This window comes from Grampus griseus (genome assembly GCF_964374135.1).
Source record: "Grampus griseus genome assembly, chromosome: 1".
In the NCBI taxonomy this organism is placed as follows: domain Eukaryota; kingdom Metazoa; phylum Chordata; class Mammalia; order Artiodactyla; family Delphinidae; genus Grampus; species Grampus griseus.
Window position 1 is genome coordinate 176,949,858 of NC_139017.1, and position 23,876 is coordinate 176,973,733.

Here is a 23,876-nt window from a genome sequence, read left to right on the forward strand (position 1 = left end):
TCTTATCCTTAGATTTGGTTTTCTTTTCCAGGAGCTTCTGCTGTCTGTATGTTAGTTGTTCCTTGTCTATCTTTAATATTTGTCACTTTCTCCTGAATCCTTTTTGTTTTTTATTTCTTTTTTGACTTTAAAATTTTCTTCTTTTCACCTTCTCTTTCTCATAAGGCATTGCTAGCTGTGTTTATTCACTCTTGTATTCCTTCTGGTTTAGTCTTCATTTCTAAAATAATTTTTGTCTGACATTTCACGTCTGAGTTTTCCTGTGTCTGATATGTATTGCTTTCTAATGTCTTGTATCATTTATTTAATAATATCTTTTAGCTTGTTTTGAAACAGTGCATTACAGTTTTGGTTGTGTGTGTGTGTGCACGCAGGTGTTTTTTTTTTTTGCTGTGCTTTCCTTGTAGAGATACTATCCTGCTCCTTATTCCCTCCCCCCCATTAGTAGCATTGTATGAGGTTTAACCTCAGTACTTTTGCTTATTTTTATGCACATTTGATTTTCTTGAACTTTTAGAAGGAGGTGTGTGTGGTTCAGAGTAGTTTCTTGTAACTTCACGGAGCCCCCTCTTCCGTTGTTATGTGATGTTAAAAATATGGTGCTTGCATTTTGTGAGTTCCTGACTCTGTTCCCTTCGTTCACTTTCATTTGAACCTTCTTTTTCCTTTACTCTCTTGTTCCTGTTCTGCTCGGTCTGTGCTCCATTCCCTGTAGTTTCTCCTTTGTTTTGGGGCATTCTCCTGGAAGGGAGCTGTGGTGAGTTTTTAGAGTTCACTGTGGTTAGACTACTTAGCCTTTTCTGGTCTCCCTGTACTAACTTGCATCCCCATGGACAAAACCCCCGCAGTGGCAAGCTGCTGTTAGCACATTGGCCCACCTCCATGCTCAGTAACGACTTTGAGATCCTCCTGATCTTCCGTGTGAGAGGTACAGCGTTCCTTCAGTTTTCTCCCCTACAAATGCTGATAAGCACAGGCCTTTCGGTTGCTGGTGGTCTGTGCCCCCCACCTGCTTACATTCGCGGATTTGTGAAGATACCTTGTTTCTGCATTCTGTTTTGTTGTCAGCGGGAGTTTGGTTTGACTCTCTAGTTGATCTGTTTTTATGGTGGTGAGTCAGGAAGATCTGTAAACTATACTGCCATCCTCCTAGAATTCCTGGTATCTTAGTTTTTATTGCAATGGTTTTCTACTAAGCCTAGGATCACAAACACGTGAGTTCTCAGTGTGACCTGCTGTTTGTCATGGCTGCCACCATTTCTGTATAAGCCCTGAGGGGAGGGACAGGTACAGAAGACAAGAAAGAAGGAACAGTTTATCAATTACCAGCTGAGTTTGGTCCCCTAACCCCATGGAGTTTCCCCCTAGTGGTCTAGGCCATGTCAGAGGCATAGATGCTCAGTTTTCTTCTAAAATTTTTTCTAGTCCGGGAGAAGCTTGAAGTCCTGTCTTCGTAAATAGATGCTCAGATCGACCTGTGAAATCTCACCAATGATGGTGAGAGGATGCTGTTCCCCTCCCACTTCCATCCCCCCACCCCAAATGTATGTGTTAGAGCTTTGCGTTTTTCCTTATTGGTTTATCCCTTACAAGGTGACTTAAAACATATTAACTTTCCAGAAAAATTTTATTTTGAGCAAAAGGAGCAACTGGTTTAGTGACTGGAGTTGCAGATTTGAGGAGATGTTTTGTATGCTTATTTCTGGATTATACATTTATCTGAGGTAATATATCAGCACACAATTATAGCTGAGATTTTTTTACATTTCACAAACATAAACATTAGACATTACAAGTGTCACAACAATGCAGTCTGTATGCATACATATTAAATAAGTATACATTTATAAAATATAGTTGCATAATTCAAACAGGAAAACCTCAAAAAGTATAACCATCAATCAACATTACTATTGATTTTATGTAAATATAAAGTATGTTAATAAGAGGAAGTGATGCTTTCCAATATTGGTGATAGCATACAAAGTGAGATCAAGATGCCAGTGATCTCAAGGGCTAAGGTGTAACTTTTATTTCTTGAATGCAGATTTAAATGAATCGACACATATACTATCAAGCTATTTTCAATGGGAAGAGGAAAGTCTTTTCAACAAATAGGCTGGGACAGTTGAATATCCATAGGGCGAAAACAAAAGACAAAACCCTAACTCACGCCATACGTAAGAATTAATTTGAGATGGATCATTGACTTAAATATAAGGTAAAAATTATGTATCTTGACAACCTTGATGGAGGCAAAGATTTCTTAAAGAGGAGATGGAAGGTATTAACCATAAAAGAAAAAAAAAGGGAATTCATCAAGAGACATTGTTAATATTCATAGGGGAAGCCTCAGACAGTGAGAAAATGTTTACAACACAAATCTGAGAAAGGAATTGAATCCAGGATACATGAAAAACGTCAAACAGAACTGCTACAACTTAATAATAAGGCAACTCAGTTTTTAAAAATGACTTGAATATAGAGACACTTTAAGAAAGAGGATATATGACTGGAGGATAAGCCCATGAAAAAGTGCTCAATATCATTAGTCATCAGGAAAATGTAAGTTAAAACTACAGTAAATACCACTATACAGCCACTAGAATGGCTAAATGGAAAAGGCTGATAACTGATTATCAAGGTTGCCTCTCTGGCAAGGAACTCTCCAACTTTGTTGGTGGGAATGAAAACAGTACAGCCACTTAAACAGCTTTGACAGTTCCTTAAAATTTAAATATATAGATCTATCCTGGTCTCTATAATAGAAATCAGATTAGTGGTTGCTTCTACAGGTAGGGTAGAGATTGAGTGGGAATGTGCTTGAGAGAACCTTCTGGAAGAGTAGAACTGTTTTGGACTTGAGTTATAAGGGGATCTATGTACATCTTCATAAAAACCAATTGAGGGACTTCCTTGGTGGCACAGTGGTTAAGAATATGCCTGCCAATGCTGGGGACATGGGTTCGATCCCTACTCGGGGAAGATCCCACATGCCTCGGAGCAACTAAGCCCGTGTGCCACCACTACTGAGCCTGCACTCTGGGGCCTGTGAGCCACAACTGCTGAGCCTGCGAGCCACAACTACTGAAGCCCGTGCGCTCTAGGGGCCCGTATGCTGCAACTGCTGAGTCTGCGTGCTGCAACTACTGAAGCCTGTGTGCCTAGAGCCTGTGCTTCACAACAAGAGAAGCCACTGCAATGAGAAGCCCATGCACTGCAATGAAGACCCAATGCAGCCCCCTCAAAAGAAAAAATTTAAAAAAAATTTATTAAAAAAACTCTAATTGAACAGTGTACCTAAGGTCTCTGCATTTTGCTGTATGGAAATTATATTTCACTTTTTAAAATTGAGTGCAGATTATAAAACATTTTATACAGTTTGGTAAGTATAAATGTTACAAATGCTGTTTCATAAAACTGCAGTTTTTGGATTTAATCCAAATTTTATTGGCATTGCATTTTGATTTTATTATACAATACATGAGAGTAAAACTTAAATTAGAGGTTTCACATTTGGTTTTGTTCGCCAGTATCAAGCTGGTTTCACTGTATTGCATGAGGTGAATTCCAAAGCAAATGGCCCAAGTTACGTGGTAAATATAACTAAAGGCTGTCTGGTTATGCTGTGAACTTTTTGTCACCTTGGTTATTATTCATGAATTTTTTTCTAGATGTTTAAAATATCGAACACCTGCTCCTAGTAGTTTGCCTACCGTTATCCTCTGTAAGGGGCTGTTTATAGAGCATCCCGTGCTAGGATGATGAATTTCAAAGAGAAGATCTTGCCGAATTACTTCACATCATCTTGTTAATTTTTGAAGTGTCCTTCCATTTTGCTATTTATATTTGGTTAGTTTTCGCCTCTTCTATCTTGTTTTGTTATAGTCAGCCTCTGGAAGATGCCGGCTCCTGCAGGTACAACCTAGTTTGAATTCCTCTATGCCTTATTTTTCATATACTAGCTACTTTATTGATTTTTTTATATAAAAATCCAGTTGTGCATGAAGAGCAGTTTATTCTTAAATTTTTATGTATTTATCACGTAGTCCACTTTATGAATATGTCCTTTTTCTAAGAAGGGGAATATTATACCTAGATAATATTATGTTTTTCCCAGAGTTAATTGGGAAGACTTTATTTTTATGGCAAGCTCTGAGTTCATGCTTTATGTAGCATACATTTTTGTGGACTGCTTTGTGGGAAAAATCACGGAAAGATTTTTCTTAAGAGTTCATTCAAATATATTTACAAGAAAATGTCACAGCAGTGTCTGTTTTTTTCGAAATGCTGTGAGTTAGGAACTGTTCTGTATCTTGCCTTCCTCAGGAAAAATGCAGGATAAATGTGGCCAGATTTTTAAGAGACAGTGGATTTCTGCTATGTAAGAAGCTTCAGTTTTGATGAGCTTTGAATGTAATTTTTATGAACCTTCATAAAGATATGATTCTTTGGTACATTCTTCTTTAAATGTGTTTCACCTTTCTTACCTAATTCTAGCTATTTCATATCTGTGTGATATAAAGAGATGTCGAAGTATAAACTACATGCTGTAACATCATGGCTTTATCAACTAAAAATATACTAGACTCCGTTTATGACACTTGAGGGAGAGGGGACAAGGAAGACATTCATGGTGTTTTCTGCTTTAATACAAGACAGTAATCCTTATTCCTCTGCCTCTGTTACATAATAGCTAAATCTCAGTTTGTGATATCATAGACTGAGAAGTTTACACATAATGCACAAAGTTGGAAAACCTAACAGTACTGCTGTTTAGAAACTATCATTTATTTTTAGTTACTATTTTATTTAAAACTAGCTTTGTTAGAGCCAGCATTTGTTAGTGGACTACCTAGGGGTAATCTACTCTTAGGATGATTTGCTTAGAGGGTTAGGACCTCATATTGATAGGATAACTTCAGAAGGCTTTTCCTCCCTATTCAGGTATTATATCAAATGGGTGGAAGGGTGAGGAGCTGGCTTTAGTTGGTACATAGGAGTGTCCTGTTATTCACTGCGTGAGGGCCAGGTGAAGGTTTTCACGTTTTGTATTGTAAGTTATCTCTTTAGGGCAACTTAATGTTTTGTTGCTTGGGGTAGTCACGTCATATATGTGTATTTGAAGGGTGGGGATACAGACAGTACAAAAACAGATGTTACAGTGTGGTGCTAAGTGTAGTGGTTCTTAAACTGGGAGCCTGTGAACGTTCAGACATTTTCTGCAGTTGTTTGCACGGCATGCGCATTTCCTTGACAGACAAAAGGCCTAGCAAAGGTTAAGATCCATCGTTCTAGAGCCTGATTTGAGGTGTAGTTACCAGGTATTGATTTCTCCATAAATGCAAAGAGGCAGTAGCCTCTGTAAATTCCCCAGGCAGTTGATTCCACTGTCTCCTCTTTTGTATGATCATGTTAAATTTTCTTGGGCATTGTTTCATTTTATGTCTCAATAATTATTTACTGCCAATTAGAACTCTGACACTTCCTCTTGTTAGCCTACCTGACATAACATTGGTAGAGCTAGAAAATGATTTCCTGCATTTCCCTCTATAGCGATTGCCTCCCTCAAATTATAGAATATGGTAATATTGTTAATAGGTAAAGTGGTGACTGTATTATGTGGTAATTGCTAAGAGTCAGCTATTAATGTTTTCTTTTGACAATAAAAGCTTTTCTGGACTTAACAGAATTAGGGGAGTAATCGTGATCCTTGTTTAAAGGTCATCATTGGTGATCGGTGGAGAGCTCTAATGTGTCTTTCTGTGAATCTGTGAAATGTAGTTTGCACTAATCCTGGTGACTGTGCGTGAATAGCAGACAGCAACACAGATGAGCACAGCCTTGAGCTTGGTAACTGCTTTAGATTTGGGCTCCAAGTAAGGACTTCAGGGAAGGTTTCTCTGTTCTTAAAAACTAGGAGATTAATAGATCTTCCGTCCAGGACGGCTCCCTAATTTCAGTTGGACACTGCCACAAACAAGGACTCCGTAGGTATTAATATGACTCTGCTTCTTTGTTAGTAGCCTTGACAAAAGCTTCCTTTTTATGTATATTTACTTTTCCAATAAAGGATCTTTTACTATTTTGTATTTTAATACAAGGGGCAGATGTCTCCAGCTCTGAGCTGGGCTTTGCAACATGTCCTGCCTTTTGAATGTTTCTTTCAACTTGGGTAGCTCTCTTTGTTAAAAGGCCAAACCCCTTAGTGAGATGTTCTGGGAAAGAGGACCCCTTGATATTTGAAAGGTGAGAAATCCATTTAAGCCACGTGATGGCTACCGACAACCCTACTGCCTGGTTCTGCTTGTTTTAATGTAAGTGATAGATGCTCTGGCTGGTTGTGTTCAGTAATTGGATGTGAACTATATAAGTGACATTTCATGGCAAATGTGAGGGCATTGTGGATGGCACTCGATTTCTGTGTTGCTGCCTTAGGCTTAAAGGTAAAAACCGTAATGGAATTTAATTATTAGAGCATATATTCAAATATTAGTTCAGTGCATTTGTAATACCCTTAGTTGTTAGGTAACTGTTCGATTACTGTGCATGACACTGAGTGTGTGTGATTTATAATGCCAGTGTGTGCAGTGCAGCAATAGAAATGCTAATAAGGCTGTGTGTAGGGAGGGCTGCCATCCATACTTTGTCAGCAGCTTGCTGCCAAGTAGTCTTCTAGGAAACACATAATCTGCAATCAAAGAGGAGTTTGTGGAAATAGCAAACATAGACAAAAAAGGTTACAGAAAATGGTGTTCATTGCTTTCTTTCAGGAGAGGTTTCAGTTATATCTTATTAATAACACCTTCTTCCCTTTTTAAGTGTGTATACAGCCTTGATGGTCTATCACCAGGTGAAGAGGAGTCGATCATACTCTTTGTTTATTTCAGGGCTGGTTTTACAAGGTAGCATTGAGTGTAACATCTTGTATTCAGTTAGAGACTCTCTAGATTTCATATTTAAAGTCTCTATTCCTTTTCATATCAGCAACACTATGAGCATTTTTGAGGTGAAGTGGTCTCTGAATAAGGATGGTATGGCGTGTATGGAGGGCAAAGGAGTAGATGGCTTTCTTCTACAAGCAGTTGAGAACGTGTATGACTGTTTATACAGTGGTCCCTCAGTATCCTCAGAGGATTGGTCCAGGACCCCCCCGTGGATACCCAAATCCTCAGATGCTCAAGCCCCTGTGTGCTGGGAAACAGAAAATTCATGTGACTTGCTTGATTGCCGCTGGTCACTTCATTGCGGTGGTCTGGAAGTGAACCCGTGATATCATTAAGGTGTACATACTATGTATGTAGTATACCACTGTACATAGTAATAGGTATGTATAATATATGTGTAAGTTCTTTGTAACGTTTACTCATATCATGCAATAAAATGCTGTAAGCACTCCAGAAACCACCCTCATGCCCTCTCCTAGCCACTAGCCCCATGATAACTAACTACTTAGTTAGCCCCATGATAACTAAGCTCTGACATCATAGATCAGTTCTGCCTGCCTTTGAACTTTATATGTAAAGGGTATCATGTGGTATATATTTATCTGTGTCTGGTTTCTTTGGCTTACCATATTGTTTGTGAGATGCATCCATGTTTTTGTGTGTTACAGTAATTCATTTTAATTGCTATGTAATAATGCATTGTATGGATATACTGCAATTGATCCTAAACTGTTAGTGACTATTTGGAAAATTAGAAGGATTTTCAAACATCCCCTTCAGTAATTGAGCAAACAAGTAGATTATAAATCAGTAAGAATACTGAACAGCGCAGTTTAAAATTTTGAGTTAAATGTCATACATACAGAATACTATGCCCGGCAACCAAAGAATATATATTCTTTTCAGGTACATATGGGACATTTACCAGAAATGGCAATGTTGGATCTTAATTCAGGTCTTAACATATTTTAGAGGATTGAAATCATACAGAACATCTTCTCTGACCAGAGTGGAATTAAGCTAGAAGTAAAAAAGCAAAATGATTACCTGGAATATCCAGAAATGTTTGGAGTAAAGTGATGCACTTCTAAATAGTCTATGAGCCAAATAAGGAATCACATTGGAAATTAGAAAATATTTTGCAGTGAATGATTAATGAAACTATGACATATCACAATTATTGGATATAGCTAAACATATGCTCAGAGGTAGATTTTTAGCCTTATATATGAAAATAAGAAGGGTAGAGTAAAATCAATGGTTTTAGTATCTGTGCTGAGAAATTGAAAAATAACTTAAACCAAGGAAAGGAAGGGAATAATGAACATAAGAGCTCAAATTAATGAATTAATAAGGAAGTGTGCATTAAAGATAATTAATAATATCAGAAGTTGCTCATTTGAAATGACTAATGAAACTTAAATTCCTGTACAGATGATGAAGAAGAGAAAGAAAAAAAGGCAGCAAGTTACTAATACGGAGAATAAAACAGGGACAGCACTACAGATCCTACAGGCTTTGATATCAGAGGACATTATGAACAATGTTACCTATTAATTTTGAATATTTAGCTATGGCGCCAAACATTCAAAGACAAACCTAAGACAAATTTGCACATACATAAATAAGAATGCTTATAGTAGCAGCCTTGGTTGTAGTAGTGAAAAACTGGAAATGACCCAAGTATCGATCAGCAGGAAATGTTTGAACAAATTGTGGCATATTGTATATAGATATAATATGTATCATTTAAAATGAATGGACTAGGGCATGGATGAATCATGCAAGCATAATGCTGAATGAACAAAGCAGATTGCAGAGGCAGTCAGAGTATGGTATCATGTATGTAAAGGGTAAAAACTGCAAAACGATACCTTATATAGTTTTAGCTGTATGTACATATGAAGTAAAAGTATAAAGCACTGCGTGGGAATGAGCAACAGTAAATTCAAGATAGTGTTTACCTCGGGGGGGAAGTAAGAGAGACCTGTCTAGAAGGAGTGTATAGGCAGTTTCTTCAGGTTGGGTTATGTTTTATTTCTTAAAATATGTTTGGCCCCTAGTTATATTATGTTTATACCTTTATGCCTGTGAAATTTTTCATAATACATTTTATAAAAGAAAAGTAAAGGAGGTCAAAAAAACCACAAAACCTTCTGGAGTTTTCATGAACAAAAGCTCAGCCTTAGTGAGAGACAGAGGCTTGGATTTCTGTGTTGTCCCTGTGGATGGGGAAATGGTGTATAGATTTATTAAGGTGATCTAACCCCCCTTCTCTGTCTGTATGAAGCGCAGTACACTTTTCCCTGCCAAATTCAGGTGCTTTTGAAAAGACAGCTAGTTTTTTTTTTTTTTTTTTTTTTTTTTTTACGGTACACGGGCCTCTCACTGTTGTGGCCTCTCCTGTTGTGGAGCACAGGCTCCGGACGCGCAGGCCCAGCGGCCATGGCTCACGGGCCCAGCCGCTCCGCGGCATGTGGGATCCTCCCGGACCCGGGCACGAACCCGCGTCCCCTGCATCGGCAGGCAGACTCTCAACTGCTGCGCCACCAGGGAAGCCCAAGACAGCTAGTTTTAAGGAAGACAGTACCTGAAGAGATTAAATACAGTATACAAAATGTTACTTGCCTGGGATTGTATGGTTACTAAGTGGCGGATTTCATTGCCAGTGGCTTTATTAAAGCACTTAACCATTCTCTGACCGTTTTTGGGAAGGGTGGAGAGATTGCTAAAGGGTCTGTCCCTCTATTGGAATGTTAGCTCTGTCAAGACTGGGACTATCTGTGTTTTTCCTCTCCAGAGTCCTCAGTATGTAGCTCCAGAACAATGGTCTGATACCTGGTGGAAGCTCATTAAATATGGATTACATGATTTGAGGAAATTATACTGTAAAACTAATTTGAAAACAGTTTTTTCGCTCTCATAACTATTGTCTCTGTAACTGTTATCATATTCTGGGGTTTTTAGGAGATCATTGAAGTCTCAGCTCAGAAGTTTTATCTAGCAAATTATTTGATTTTGAAGAACGTGGGGTTGTTGTCTGTAGTGGTCTTCTCCAGCATCAGCTGGTAGAAAGAAGCATCACAGCTGACTCAAGAGTTGTTTCTCTCATAGTAACGTCTCTTTGTGTTAAAATGGGGGAAGGAATTTAGATTAGAATGTTTTTCTAGCATTCTCTGGCACAAAAGCTTTTCCAGCAGAGCAGCTTCATCAATTCTAAAGGAAGTGAGTCTTTCTGTGGTAATGGAAATATCCCCGATCTTGATTGTGGTGGTGGTTATACAGCACATTTATCAAACACAATCTTACTGTGTATAAAATATACCTCAGTGCAGCTGATTTAGGAAAAAATAGATGAACCAAAACCAAAACAGTAAAACAAAACCCCCAAATTGAAACGTTTCTGAAAAAGGATACAGGATGAAGGATTTTAAAGAAAACGGTCCTCCTTCAGAAGTTACTAACATTTATATAAGTTGTATTAGTGCTTGAACGTGATGGGGAATCTTCTTGGCAAAAATTAACCTATTTTAAAATGAACCGTGGCTCTGGTCGTATGCTCTTTGATTTTCTTCCTTTCTTTTAAGCAGCATTTCCTCAGCTTGGCTCATACTTGACTGAACACCCTGATCGATTATCTGGGATTAACTCAGCCTTCTCATTTCCTGCTTTCCGTTTCTTCTCCAGCAGGCCAGCGGGCCTTTGTTGTCTGGCATGTGGACTGAGATAAGCTGTCAGGGCATATGTTTGTATTAGAAAAATGGTTGTAGATAGAATAGGTATAAACAGACTAGCAGGTATTAAAGGTTACAGTCTTCATTTTGGTTTAAGTCAAAAGGAGAGAAGAATAAATAAGATACCTAAAACTGACTATATAAAGTGAAATAGGAAAACCTGAATTTTTAGGGTTCCTACTGACTTTTCCCCTTTTCAACCAAACTATTTGAATTTATTTATTGGCAAGTTCAAAATGTTTGTTAGCTGTAATTGGATTCTTACTCTGTAGGCTGACTTTATTTAAATTTAAATAATTTCTGAACCTATGTTAGCGTTCCTTAAAAGTACAGAAGCTCAATTCTAAAAATCTTTGTGCTTCTAAAAGGTGTTTTATGGTGTTACTCTAGCTGTATGTTTTGCAGTTTAATTCAGAAAACTGATACAAAAAGGTTATCACCTACAAAGAGAGGAAATGCTGGATTCACATAAAATAGGTATGTTCATCTTTATAAAAGATGATAATTCAGTATAGTATGATAAGCTAAAAGTTTGTTTTTTTTGTTGGGTTTTTTTGGTTTGTTTGTTTGTTTTATTCTTAAAAGTTGATGTTTCATGTTGTCAAGTTTTCTTAGGTAGGAGGCAGCACCATTGTTGAAATGGCCACAAAGTTGCCTGGAATTGCAAATTGCTGAATAAAAGTTACCCAGGTTACTACCTATTTTCTCCTTGCATGCTTTCGGCTTAATAGGTTCACCATTGTTTTAAAGTGTACCATTTTAGTATAGCCCTATTTATATTCTTGTTTGAATCAAGATATTTCTCAATATCACGAGCTCAAATTTTAGAAAGAAAAATATCTTAAGTTGAAACAAGAGGCTTCTTACCTAGATTTTCTTTAGGAGTTTAACTTCCTGCTCACTATTACAATGTCTGATTGTATAAATAAAAATAAAATCTTCTATTTTTTAATAGTTTCTGACTTCTAACTACATGTGTGCTCTAACATTCTAGCCATGGTTCCATTTGGGGAGCCTGCTAAAATTGTTTAAACTACCAGAGTCTGAGAGGGAGGCGTCTGGGACTGTTGTGTAGTTTGTTCACTTCATCGCATAGAGCAGCTCTTCTCACCTATGGTCCGTGGGTCTGCAGGGCCAGACTGCTTTCATGATTATACCAAGACATCATTTGCCTTTTGCACTCTTCATTCTCTCATGAGTGTACCGTGGGGCTTTACAAAGGCTAAATGATGTGTGATACATCTTAACGGATTGAAGCAGAATCAGATATGAGAATCTGTTTCCTTAAGCCAAGTATCAGAGAAATTTGTAAAAACATAATTATTACTGGTTTCCTAAATTTAGTTTGTTTTAAAAGGATAGTTGCTTGTTGTACTTATTTACATTAGCATGTAATGGGGTTATTGTTAAGTGAGTTACTAAAAATGTCTAAAATTTTTCTTTATTTTCATTTTCTAATATAGTAAACATTGATAAGATATGACCCACATAAACAAAAGCTCTTGGAATTCCTCAATAATTTTGATGAGAGTCTGAGTCTAAGAAGTCTGAGAACCACTTCTGTAAAGCACACGTTGACTCAGTGAAATCTTTTCAAGATATTTCAGCATCAGTTTTTAATAGTAAGATCTGTGTTATGTATCTTCAATCATAAGTTAGTAATTTTTGTTTCTAAAATAATGTCATAGTAAATTTGTGAAATTTCTAGAGAATTTTGGAAGACTACAGCCCAGTTTCTGCCCGCCCCTTCTTTAACTTGCTTTTCACTCCTGCCCCATCATTAATTTGTGATAGAGTTCTGTAACTTTTCTATGTCATGTACAAGAAGTAATTAACTCCCCCAGAATGAGTAAAGTCGCTGCTGCCATCACCAAACAACAACCAGCGTATTGCAAACATGTTAAACTTTGTAGTATTTGGGCTTGATTTTTTAAGAAAGAAATTCAGTGGAACGTTTAATGACATTTAGTAGGGATTACGAGGAATGGGGCGATTTCTTATGGTGCGGCCTATAAACAGCTATTTTCTGTTATGGGGGAAATCTTTTGGGCCAAATAGAAAATTTGTGGTTATAGATTTATCTGGTGTAATCATGATTGCTGGAAAGAATACTGGCTTTTAGGAAGGGGTTTATTTTGGGTTTGGGCTGCAGATTTTTGGGATCCAAGTATAGGGACTTAATCGGTCTGTGAAATTCCATCTTTCTAGCTTACCCTTCAGCCTGAGTTTTGGGACCCTTTAAATCCTGAATCTGACATTTAGTATTTTTGTCAGGTGTACATCAACACGATTCATGTGGGAAATTATAGGAATATCTTTTTGTTTGTTATATATGTCCGCATATGTCCCCATATGCTAAGTCCCCCTTTAACTGTGGCTTATCTATGTGTGTGTGACATAAACTTGTTATTCAGTTTAAGAAGACAAGGACAGCAGAGGTTACCTAGTGACCCTGTCTCCCTATCTTATGAGGCCAAGAAGTACGAATTTTCCCAGGGCTACCCCTGTACTCAGTTTTGGCCTCGCCACTGCAAATACAGGAATCCATTGTCTGAAAATTTCATTGTTCATCCGTAATGTAATCCCCGATAGAAATTGTCTTATTGAGTTTTGACTCCCTGGTTAGCAGTTGAGAGGGAATTTTGTTTTCATGCACCTTTTTGGTCCTACCATTAATAGACAAGACATCATTAAGAAACAGTGATTTTGAAAATTATTTCTGATCATTGGAGCCTGTGTGTCAGCACATTTTTAGTAGCATCATCTTTCTGGGGATTTGGATATAACCAGTTATTTGCACATCTTGGTTGTAAACATTGTAAAAAGTCATCTGCCCTCCCAGAGTTCCACCTTCTTGCTTCACCATCGGATTCCAGATGATTTAAATCCTCTTGCACAGACCCAGATGCTGATGCAATCTCTTGAAAACAGTCTTTTGGATTGAGTGCCACCGGTTTGGAAAATGAGCTTGTAACAACCTTGATTCTAGGGCCTAACAGCAGTAAGCACCTTAATCAAATGGATATGGTTTGCTTGTTTCTTTCATCTATTTTTATCTATTTTATTCATTATGCTAGTTCTGAGTAGACCCCTGTGTAGTTCCAGGTGATGTCCATTTGCAAATGCCAATCAGTACATGATAAGTAGCCACTTGTATTAGTCAGAGTTCTCCAGAGAAACAGACCCAATAGGAGAGATAGATATATGTATATATACTATAGGAGTTGTCTCATGAGGTTTTGGAGGTCGAAAGTCCCTTAGTATATGTATAACTTGCTGTCTGCAAGCTGGAGAAGCAGGAAGCATGTGGTATAATTAAATTCATGTTGAAGGCCTGAGAACCAGGGGGGCTGCTGGTGTTAAGTCACAGAGTCTGAAGGCACAAGAAGAGGAGCTCTGATGGCTGATGGCAGGGAAAAATGGATGTCGAGCTCCAGAAGAGAGAAGAAATTTGCTCTTCCTTCTTCATTTTGTTCCTTTTGGGCCCCCAAGAGATTGGGTCATGCTCGCCCACATTGGGGAGGGCAGATCTCTTTACTCAGTCTACTGAGTCAAAGTCTGACCTCTCCCAGAAACACCCACGTGGGCACACACAGAAATAACGTTTTACCAGCTAGCTGTCTGGGCATCCCTTAGCACAGTCAAGTTGACACATAAAGTTAACCATCACACCACTAAACAAGTTTCTGTGCTGGAAGCTCAAGTGTTGTGGCTCCCATAAGGGAGATGTGCTACAGTCATAGTTCTTTCACAGATCAGTTCAGTCACCATTGGGCAGTGCACATACCTGAGAAAGGTGGAAGAAAAGGGCATTTTAGGACAAAACAAATGTGGATACTTTGTTTAGTCGATGTCAGTAAGAAGTATACTTGCCCTTACTATACCCTCTCAAATAAAAGGAAACAAAATGTTTAGTTAATGTCTCAGTATATTAGGGAGATTTGTACATGATAGTGTGATTATTTGTAGGAGATACTCAGAGCCCTTTCTTCTTTGAGAACAAGACTCTGCAGTCAGTGTTGGAGCCTTTCGCTTAACCTCCTGGTACCCGTGTGAGAGCAGAACTCTGAGATGGGTGGACCTTGATGGCCTGAGCCCTGACAGCACTTATGTATTCCTATAACTCTTTGATGGCCTTTTGAGCTGTAATGGCTATAAAGCTATTTAGATATAAATATATAGATACAGAAAATGTTACACGGTTAGTGTCTTATGTTAGGAGTAGCGTAGTGGTTTGAAATAATATTACAAGATATTTCCTGCCTGATTTCATCTTAGTCCTCATGTTCATCCACATAGTTGAGTAATGACGATCTTCTGACGGGTACAGAAAGCTTATCTTTATATTTATTTTTTAAATTTATCTATGTATCTATCTATGTATTTATGTCTGCGTTGGGTCTTCATTGCTGCGCGCGGGCTTTCTTTAGTTGCGGTGAGCAGGGTCTACTCTTCGTTGTGGTGTGCGAGCTTCTTACTGCAGTGGCTTCTCTTGTTGTGGAGCACGGACTCTAGGCAGGCGGGCTCAGTAGTTGTGGCTCGCGGGCTCTAGAGTGCAGGCTCAGTAGTTGTGGTACACGGGCTTAGTTGCTCCGTGGCATGTGGGATCTTCCCAGACCAGGGCTTGAGCCCGTGTCCCCTGCATTGGCGGGCGGATTCTTAACCACTGTGCCACCAGGGAAGTGCCGAAAGCTTATCTTTAGATTGATTCCCCTGTGCATATGCCTGGAGTTATACTTGGCCTTTGAAGACTGGTGATCTTAGACCCTACTGTCTGTCCCTAATCCCCTCCCCCAGAGTCAGGAATGGTTGAAGCCACTAAGACTGTGTCCCCAAGGTCTTTTTGAGGGTGATCTTCCCAACAGGCATCACCCTGTTGGTGGAGGTAGACTCAGCAGGGTTGAAATACAACTTCAAAACAGCCGTGCAGCACCCTGGAAGGGTAACTCTTCACCTTATTTTCACCATTTTGTTTCTCCAAAGGGAATCTTCTTAAGCCATATACAAATGTTAGCTATTTCTATTTCCCAAATTTCTGGAAAAACCTGACTGGCCATTTTGGCTTTATAAAACAAGAATTTTGGTCTGATCTCACCTGACTCTGAATCTAGATCTTCCATTATTTGAAATGTGCGCTCCCAAGAACTAAGCAGTTAAGAATGTGAAGGAAGTTCTGTGTTATCTCTAGCAGATTATTTTGACTTTGCAAAATTGTTCATGTGATGATATCCACCTTCATATCCTACTTGGGTTGTCTTTGGCCCTGATCCTTCTGTCACATTTAATAACAGTGGGGGGACTAGAATGACCTGTTTGGAGGGCTTTGGGAGCCCTGATAATCTGGCAAGGCCTGGTAGGTGATTGATAGAGCAGAGAAGGTCCTTCTTCTGAAATGCAGGTTGAGTATACAATTACTGCTGTTCTCATTCTGGTTGGGAATAAAGACCATTGAAAAGGTGATCTCTGCACTTGTCTACTTGGTCATTAATGAACTCCTATCCTCACCACCACCACGTCCACACCCCTGCACTTCTTTTATTTTTTTATATTGTGTAAAAATGTTTCCCCAGAGGAAGATAATTAAGACTGGTCCTAGGAAGGACACAGATTGGCTATTTAAAATCAATGAAAGTACCATATTAATAATCATGAAAGATCTCTGGGAAGGGAAATTGACTTCTCGGCCTTGGATCTTGTGTATTTGTACTTGGGGTAGTTGAGGTGTGCGCTCTTGACGGAGTGAACTGGTGTCCCTCAGCAGCAGCCTCCTGTTTTCCTTTCTGGTCTCTGTTGCCTCCCTTTCCCTCTAGTCTGCCTTTCTCAGTTATCTTATTTCTCAATGTTTAATTTCAGTTTTGACTTTTTAATTCATTAATTCTCAACCTATTGCCTGACATGCAAATATCTGGAAATCCTCCCTATTCTGCTGCTGAACACCTACCATTAAGCTGTCTTTTCTAAACCCAGGTGGTGATGGGATTTGTCCTCTGTTAAACTCTTTATTTCCCTAAATTTACATTCATCCCTTATTTCAAGAAATCTGGGCCAGGGATATGGACAAATCCATAATTCAACCCAGAATCAGCTCCTCTCCTTTTTTGCACAGGGCCTGTGAAACCTTACTGTAAGCAGATTGGTTTGGTGGTTTTCTCTTAATGCTGGTGCATCTTACCACCTGGACGCAGTCAGATCAATCTCTCTCTCCTTAAAGAAAAAATGGTGGGAAATATTTACTTCCCAGTGGGCTCTTCTCTGTGTTCAGAAATATACCCCAGGATGCCTTCACATGGGAAGCTTTTCACCGCTTCCTTCTTCATTCAGCATTGTGTTTAAAATGTGTCATTTATAACCACTTTGACCATTATGCAGTTGTCCAATTATATCACTAGTCAATAATGAGGCATATTTGTTAGAAATACTTGACATGCTTCTTGAATTGTTGCAAAAGTGAAGAAACTTTCCCTCTAATTTGCTACTGGATTTACTTTTGTATTGCTATTATGAGCATAATTTTGGATCTGAGAAAAGCAGAATTTATAACCAGCCTCTTGATACAGCTTAACTCCTCTCTTCATCTGTAAAACAGTGATAGTACTATCCAGCATTTATTGAGAGCCAGTCCACTCTACTTAATATTCATTTATTTAATCCTCATGACCTAACGAGGTATATATAGACTATTATTTTTCCTCATTTTATATATGAGAAAATTGAGGCTTGGTGAGGTAATTGGCCCCAAACCCAGATGGTTTGGGTTGAATCAGATGATCTCTAAGTTCATGTCTGCGTTTAATTTTCTGTGATTTTGAGCAGAATTCTTAGCCTAGTGAAAAGTGTAAAGAAGATGAAGATTTCCCATGATTGACGGCTGAGGGAGCGAGTACCGGGAGAGGGGGTGCCCTCTGCTCCCTTGTGCTGTTCCTTAGCGCGTAGTAGGCAGCTTCCGTGGAAGATGACGTTTTAGTTCCTGAAACTCCTTAGGATGGTAATGTGAGCTAATGCCATTGTGTGATACAGAGAAAACATAAGGGTGCTCTCCCAATCCTATTTTATCTACTTGGTTAAGTCTGGGGAAGAAATCTAAACATAGGCATGTAAGATGGAACCAAACCATAGAAATCATCTTGTTCTGTCCCTCACTTTGTCAGACGGCTGGGTGACTTCACTAAGGTCACCCCCAGCTAACTAGTGATTGTGGACAGTACCAAAATCCTAGATTACCTGATTTTAGGCTAGTGCCTCTGAAACAACACGGTGCCTCCCTTTATAGACGTTTAATCTTTACCTAAATTCCTGGCCTATTTGGGAAGATTGTGTCCATTAGAGCTACTTACATTCGTTCAGAACTTTTGTTTACATTGAGCCTGCCTGCCTTTGCCATGTGTGGGATTCAGAATCTGGAGGCTTTTTTTTTTTTTTAAAGACAATGCCGCCACTCCCTGGTTGTTGGGTAGTATTGCATTAGGAAATCCAGTAGGCTTTCAACTCCCTTTGTAAAGGCTTAGGAGTGGTAAATCTAGGTACAAACAAACTAGAGTGGTAATTTTGTGTGGGTGGAATCATTAAGTGTGCCTGGGTCAGAAGATAACATAGGTATTATACCTCAAAACGTCACCTGAATCACTGGCTTGGTTCTGAAAAATAGACATTGTGTGATTATGGTACCTTTAAAGGTTATTTCTGTTGCCCTTCACATTTTCACACATCTTACGCTTTTTCTGCATCTGTTGAGATGATCACGTGGTTTTCCTCTTTTCTTTTGTTAATGTGGTGTATCACATTGATTGATTTGCGTGTGTTGAGCCATCTTTGTGAACTTGGGATGAATCCAGCTCGGTCCTGGTGTATGATCTTTTTTATGTGTTGTTGGATTTGGCTGGCTAATATTTTGTTGAGAATTTCTGCATCTCTATGAGTCAAAGATATTGGCCTGTAATTTTCTTTTTTCATAGTATCTTCGTCTGGTCATTTGGTATTCATACATCTTAGGTGTGTTACAGAAGTACGTAAAAGTATAAATTTTAGAACACTGTTGCTAGGAGTGCTAGCAGATCTGAATTCCTTTGTGCTGTGAGTGTTGAAGCATCCATTAGTAGCTCAGTGACTAGACATCACTGTCATCTCCTGAAAGAAACCATATTCTGGAGAAGATATCACTCCTACAATTCTTAGCAAAGTTCTTGAAGTTTTCTGTGAAACACTGGTTAGAGTCACCTACTAACAGAAAGCAATAGTCTCTTGAGTTCCTGCTCAGTTACAGATGCTTTTCCATCTTTTCAGTTTTTTCATGAGTCCTTTTAGGTAGGTTTCGATAATCCTGTTTTACAGAAAAGGGTAGACTCAGAGAATCTTAGTAATGTGCTCAGAGTCATGTAACAGGGAGGTGATGGAGTTGGGATTTGAACCATGACCGACTTTCCTGTACTTACCAGCCCAGCCCAGTCGTGCTTGAATTAGAGTTTAGTCTTACCATTCTGGCTTAGCTTTCCTTAAAAAGGAAACTGTCAGACCATTGGGCTTCACCTGGGAGCGTTTTGCACCCGAAGGGGACGTTTGGCGGTATTTGAAGACGTCTTTGGTTGTCACGATGAGGGAGGAGTGTTGCTGGCATTAGTGGTTGAAGGCCAGGGATGCTGCTGCGCATCTAACAGTGCGCTGGGTAGGCCCCCGCAACAGACTTGCCTGCACCAAATGTCAGTAGTTTTTAGGTTGAGAAGCCCTGTATTGGACAGTGTATTTACTTAACCGGGTTTATCCCTGAGTACTGCCAAACAGGCCCTGCCCCTCCCCTGGTGTGTCTCCTTCTTTCCCTGATGAGTGCGCTCTTTATCATCCTGCCTCAGGAAGATACTGGAGCCCTTTAGCTGCTCTCCCTCGGCCTGGCCTGGGGTTTTGCACCTCAGTGCCTGTGGCTTTGGTCAGCAGTGCAGATAGAAGACCCCATTTGTCCCAGAGAGTTAAAAAACCACTAAAGGCCAAACTCCAGCTAGGATTCAGGTTCCCCTCACCATCATGCAGAATGTTTTCCTGTGCTGCATGCAGATGGACCACTTGCATGTGTCTTATATATGTCTTGAACTTTCTCTATCTTTGTGTATTTCTCAGGTCTCCTCCTTTGCCTAGAAAAAATTTCATTGAAATATTTCCCATTTTTTCCCAGGTCAGATGTTCCTTCCTCCATAATCCCTTGCCGGAAGTAATTGCTCTGTCTGTAAACCCCTATACTATATATAAAGTGTATTCTTTTTATGCAGCGTACTGATTTGTCCTCTTTTTCCCACCCTCAGTATAAACAGTGTAGAATATAAAAGTGAAAAATCGATAAAAACTAAGAAGTACCCATTTTGTAGGATTATTCTTTGTATGCAGTCTCTTTTATTCAAACCAGTAATGATGCCCTATATTTGACACAGTTCATTGCAGAAGTAAGGACCTTAGCGTGTATGGAACTCACTTGGGAATAGCGCTTCTTCACGTCTGAGTTCAGTCAAGACCTCTGGCAGTTGCTTTCTTTCTGGTTCTTTGAATGGCTTACATATTTTAGCAACAATATTTTTGAGCCTTCCTGGTCTTTCAGTGAAGGCTTTGTGCAACCTCTCATGTAAGCATCAAGCATCTTACTTCATTAGAGAAGGCTCCTTTGACATACTTTAGGATTTGGCCATCTCCCGTATAAACGTGAGGTGTTTCTCGAATTTTAGCTCTCGTGCATTTCTGACCCACTGACTTGTGATGAGAAGGTAGAAGCTGCTAAGAGGAGTGGTATTGCACTCACCTTGGGGAAGTCCCTTACGGCCCTCAGCTGGGTCGGAAAGTATTTTCTGAGGCCCCGGGAAGCCTTAGTGCACTGCCACATTGAGATGCTTCATGACCAGGTACACAGAGATGGTCCCCTCAAGCCCTAGCCCCACAGCCTTCAAATGGAAAGGCAGTATTTGATTCTTTATTCTTCGAATGAACTAGGAACAAAATTAACTTTTAGGGATAAGATGGTTAAGTGTCTCACAAACATTTATGGGACCCTGACCATCATAGAACGCTATTATTCATATCCATGTCCAAGGTGTTCTCTTCTTGGGAAATTCAGAGATAAATGAGACAGGATCCCTGCTCCATGGACTCATAGTACCTTCCTCACCACCCATAGTTTGCTGTGTTAGTTTGCCATAGAGCATAAGTGGCAGTAAAGTAGCAGGGAAAACTCATTGCCCTTAATGGCCTTGACAGTGTGCTGAAACAGTTTCTAAATATCTGCCAACACAACCGAAGCTTCAGATGGAAGGATGTATTCATGTGGTGTACTGAGTAGTTAATGCTAAATAAAAAATATATCGAATGAATTAGTTAATCAAACTGGGGAGATTTGTAGATTCAACTTTGGTTTCCTTTGTTTCCTGAAATAAGCAACTTTGAGGGATAGAGTCAGAGAGGTGTTGTGGCTGGGATTTTTCAAAAAATGAAAATTGACCTCATAATTGACTAATGTATTTTTGTGGTCCTGGTAGTAATTGTGTGTCTCCTTCTCTGCCTGTCCACCTGTTTCCGGGGCTTTTGATCATGGGTATGGTATGCACCTGTGGGCACCCGAAATCCTGTTCCTAATGCTGTTAGATTTTCCTTTTCAGAGTAAGAGGGACCACCTACTCATGAACGTCAAATGGTACTACCGTCAGTCTGAAGTTCCAGATTCTGTGTATCAGCATTTGGTTCAGGATCGACATAATGAAAATGGTAAATATGTCCTTCTGGTTTGATTCTTACACTTTCTTAGCTTTGGGCAAAGTTCTTTGTAAAAACATTCATTAAATGGAGATAACCACTATGAAAAGTTTTCACTGAAAAAGCTTTTTATCAATAGACATTACTGGAATGTTCTTTTTTTTTTGCTGAGTTCTTTCACTATTTCTGCCTTAAAAGAGAAACAACCTGATCATGTGCTAGTAGCATCTTTCCCTTAAACTAGGAGTAGTGATAGATCTTCTTTGGAAATAAAAGTAGCTTCATCTTTTTATTCCTTTTTCTCACCTAATGCTGAACTAATGACACTGAAAACCCTATAGAATTGTATTTTGTTTCTTTTTAATGATCTGTATTGTTGAACTTCAGGGTTGTGAACTTCAGTTTTCAAAGCAAAGCTTTCCTGAATATTTTGAAATTTAGCTTGAGTATTGACTTTTAGAACAATAGGAAGGTAGTTCAGAGCATCTTTTAATTTTTTCTTCCTCTGGCATTGTAGTTTCTACCCAATAACTTTATTGACACATGAGATATGTACATAAAGTGTATATTACGTTTGTTCAGATGTCTAATAGCTTCTTTTTATTGATTTTTTTTTGAGGTGCTAGGCCTCATTCTAGCTGATTCACATTTGTTACCCATTAATTATATGAGTTCGGGGGTTGTCACTCCCCACTTCCAGAACAGGAAATCGAGGCTTAGAGATGCTAAAGGAGTTGCCAAGGCTATTTGTCTTCTGAGTGGAGACCCCGGGGCAGTGATCCAGCTCTCTCTGGCCCAGATGACTGTGCTTGTCTCACTCCTTCACACTGCCTTTGGTGACAGGTTTTGAGTCAACAAACCAGTAGTCAAAAACAGTTTTCTTTCTTTCTTTCTTTTTCTTTTTTGTTTTAATTAATAAAGTTCACATTAGAAGTCAGGCCTATGAATGCAGTAATGTGAAAACAGTTTTGAAGAATAATGTTCTTTTACATTTTACCAGTTTTTTCATTTTTTGAAACTATTAAATTTCTGTTAAAACAGTTAAATGATGGTTCTTTATTAAAAATAATAACTTGGTTATTCTTTTCAACTTGAAACAGTGTGATTTCACTCCATCCTGAATATTTAGCAATAAAATACCAGATGCACAGGATCACTGAAAATTTTAGTAGTTTACGAGTTGCTAAAATGTGATAGTTGTTTTCTTTTTCCTTCTTTTTTCATTTTCTGCTGAATACATTTCAGCAAACTGTGGGGACTTAATAAAGGGCAGAAACACATCCCACAGGACGCTTGCTCCTGTTATTCCTGCTGTATGTTATTCCTCTTCTCTGTTTTGCTGACAGGCCTGGTTATTTACTGTGCTTTTTATAGTGGGAAGTGATCCTGAAAGAAAAATTTTGTGAAATTTTCCTAATCCTTTCTGGAAACTCAATTATAATATCCTCCTAATTAACTTTTTTTGTGTGTGTGTGTGTGTGACAGACTCTGGAAGAGAACTTGTCATAACAGACCCAGTTATCAAGAACCGAGAGCTCTTCATTTCTGACTACGTTGACACTTACCACGCTGCTGCCCTTAGGTAAGCGCCAGAGATGTGTGGTCCTTCTGTGAAGGAGAAGTCATAGGCCACTGTAGGTAGAGAGTCTAAGCTGCCTGGATCTCATCTGGTAATCGTAATATCAATCACACTGCCCCTGTGGTCTCAGCAAGCTGACACTCTGGTGTTAACTTTGTGGCTTGTTGGGGTCTCAGAGGTTGCCTCTGTCTTCACTAACCTGTGTGAGAGGGAAAAACCACTTTTTTCTTTTAAAACCTCTCTAGAGTTTTGTATTTTATTTCCTTGAAAATTCGTTGCTAAAGTATTTAGGGTGGGGTGTTATACAGATTATTTCCTGAAGATTCAGTCACTGCCAAGATAGATTTAAAAAAATGGATGAAACAAATACGGCAGCATGTAATTGTAGGAGAATCTAGGCAGAGTTCATAGGAATTTTCATTGCCCTGTATACTTTTAAATTTCTGTGTGTATGAAGAGTTTACTACTAAAAAGCTTGGGAGTAGGGAAAACATACAGAAGATTTTATTCTGAGGTAACATTGCTGCTAGCCTTAATGTCTTAGGTAATAATGCCAAAAAGTGACCGTGAGCCTCTGCTTCACACCCTCTGGTAGTTTCTGTCCCTTTCAAGAAAAAAGATAACCTATTTACTCTGGTATATTTTGTTTATGAGGGGAAGAATTGGGACTTCTTAGGTGGTAAAGGAAGTAAGGACAAGTGATTTTATTATACCTTTTTCCCCACTGAAAATAACAAAATGGTGAAAGAACCACTTTCTCTGTTAAAGAACATGGTTTAAAAAAAAGTCATAGGGGGACTTCCCTGGTGGCGCAGTGGTTAAGAATCCGCCTGCCAATGCAGGGGACACTGGTTCGATACCTGGTCCCGGAAGATCCCACATGCCATGCAGCAACTA

General features: G+C 39.0%; 1 protein-coding gene across 2 annotated transcripts in view; it reads left to right on the plus strand.

Moving 5' to 3' along the window:
* Positions 1-23,876, plus strand: part of RERE (arginine-glutamic acid dipeptide repeats) — a 262,460-nt gene that overhangs the window by 67,032 nt on the left and 171,552 nt on the right. For both annotated transcript variants that reach the window (XM_082653708.1, XM_082653709.1), the window contains 2 exons: positions 21,307-21,412; positions 22,886-22,982. In XM_082653708.1, coding sequence (XP_082509834.1) covers positions 21,307-21,412; positions 22,886-22,982 — 203 coding nt within the window. The remainder of the gene's footprint in view (positions 1-21,306; positions 21,413-22,885; positions 22,983-23,876) is intronic.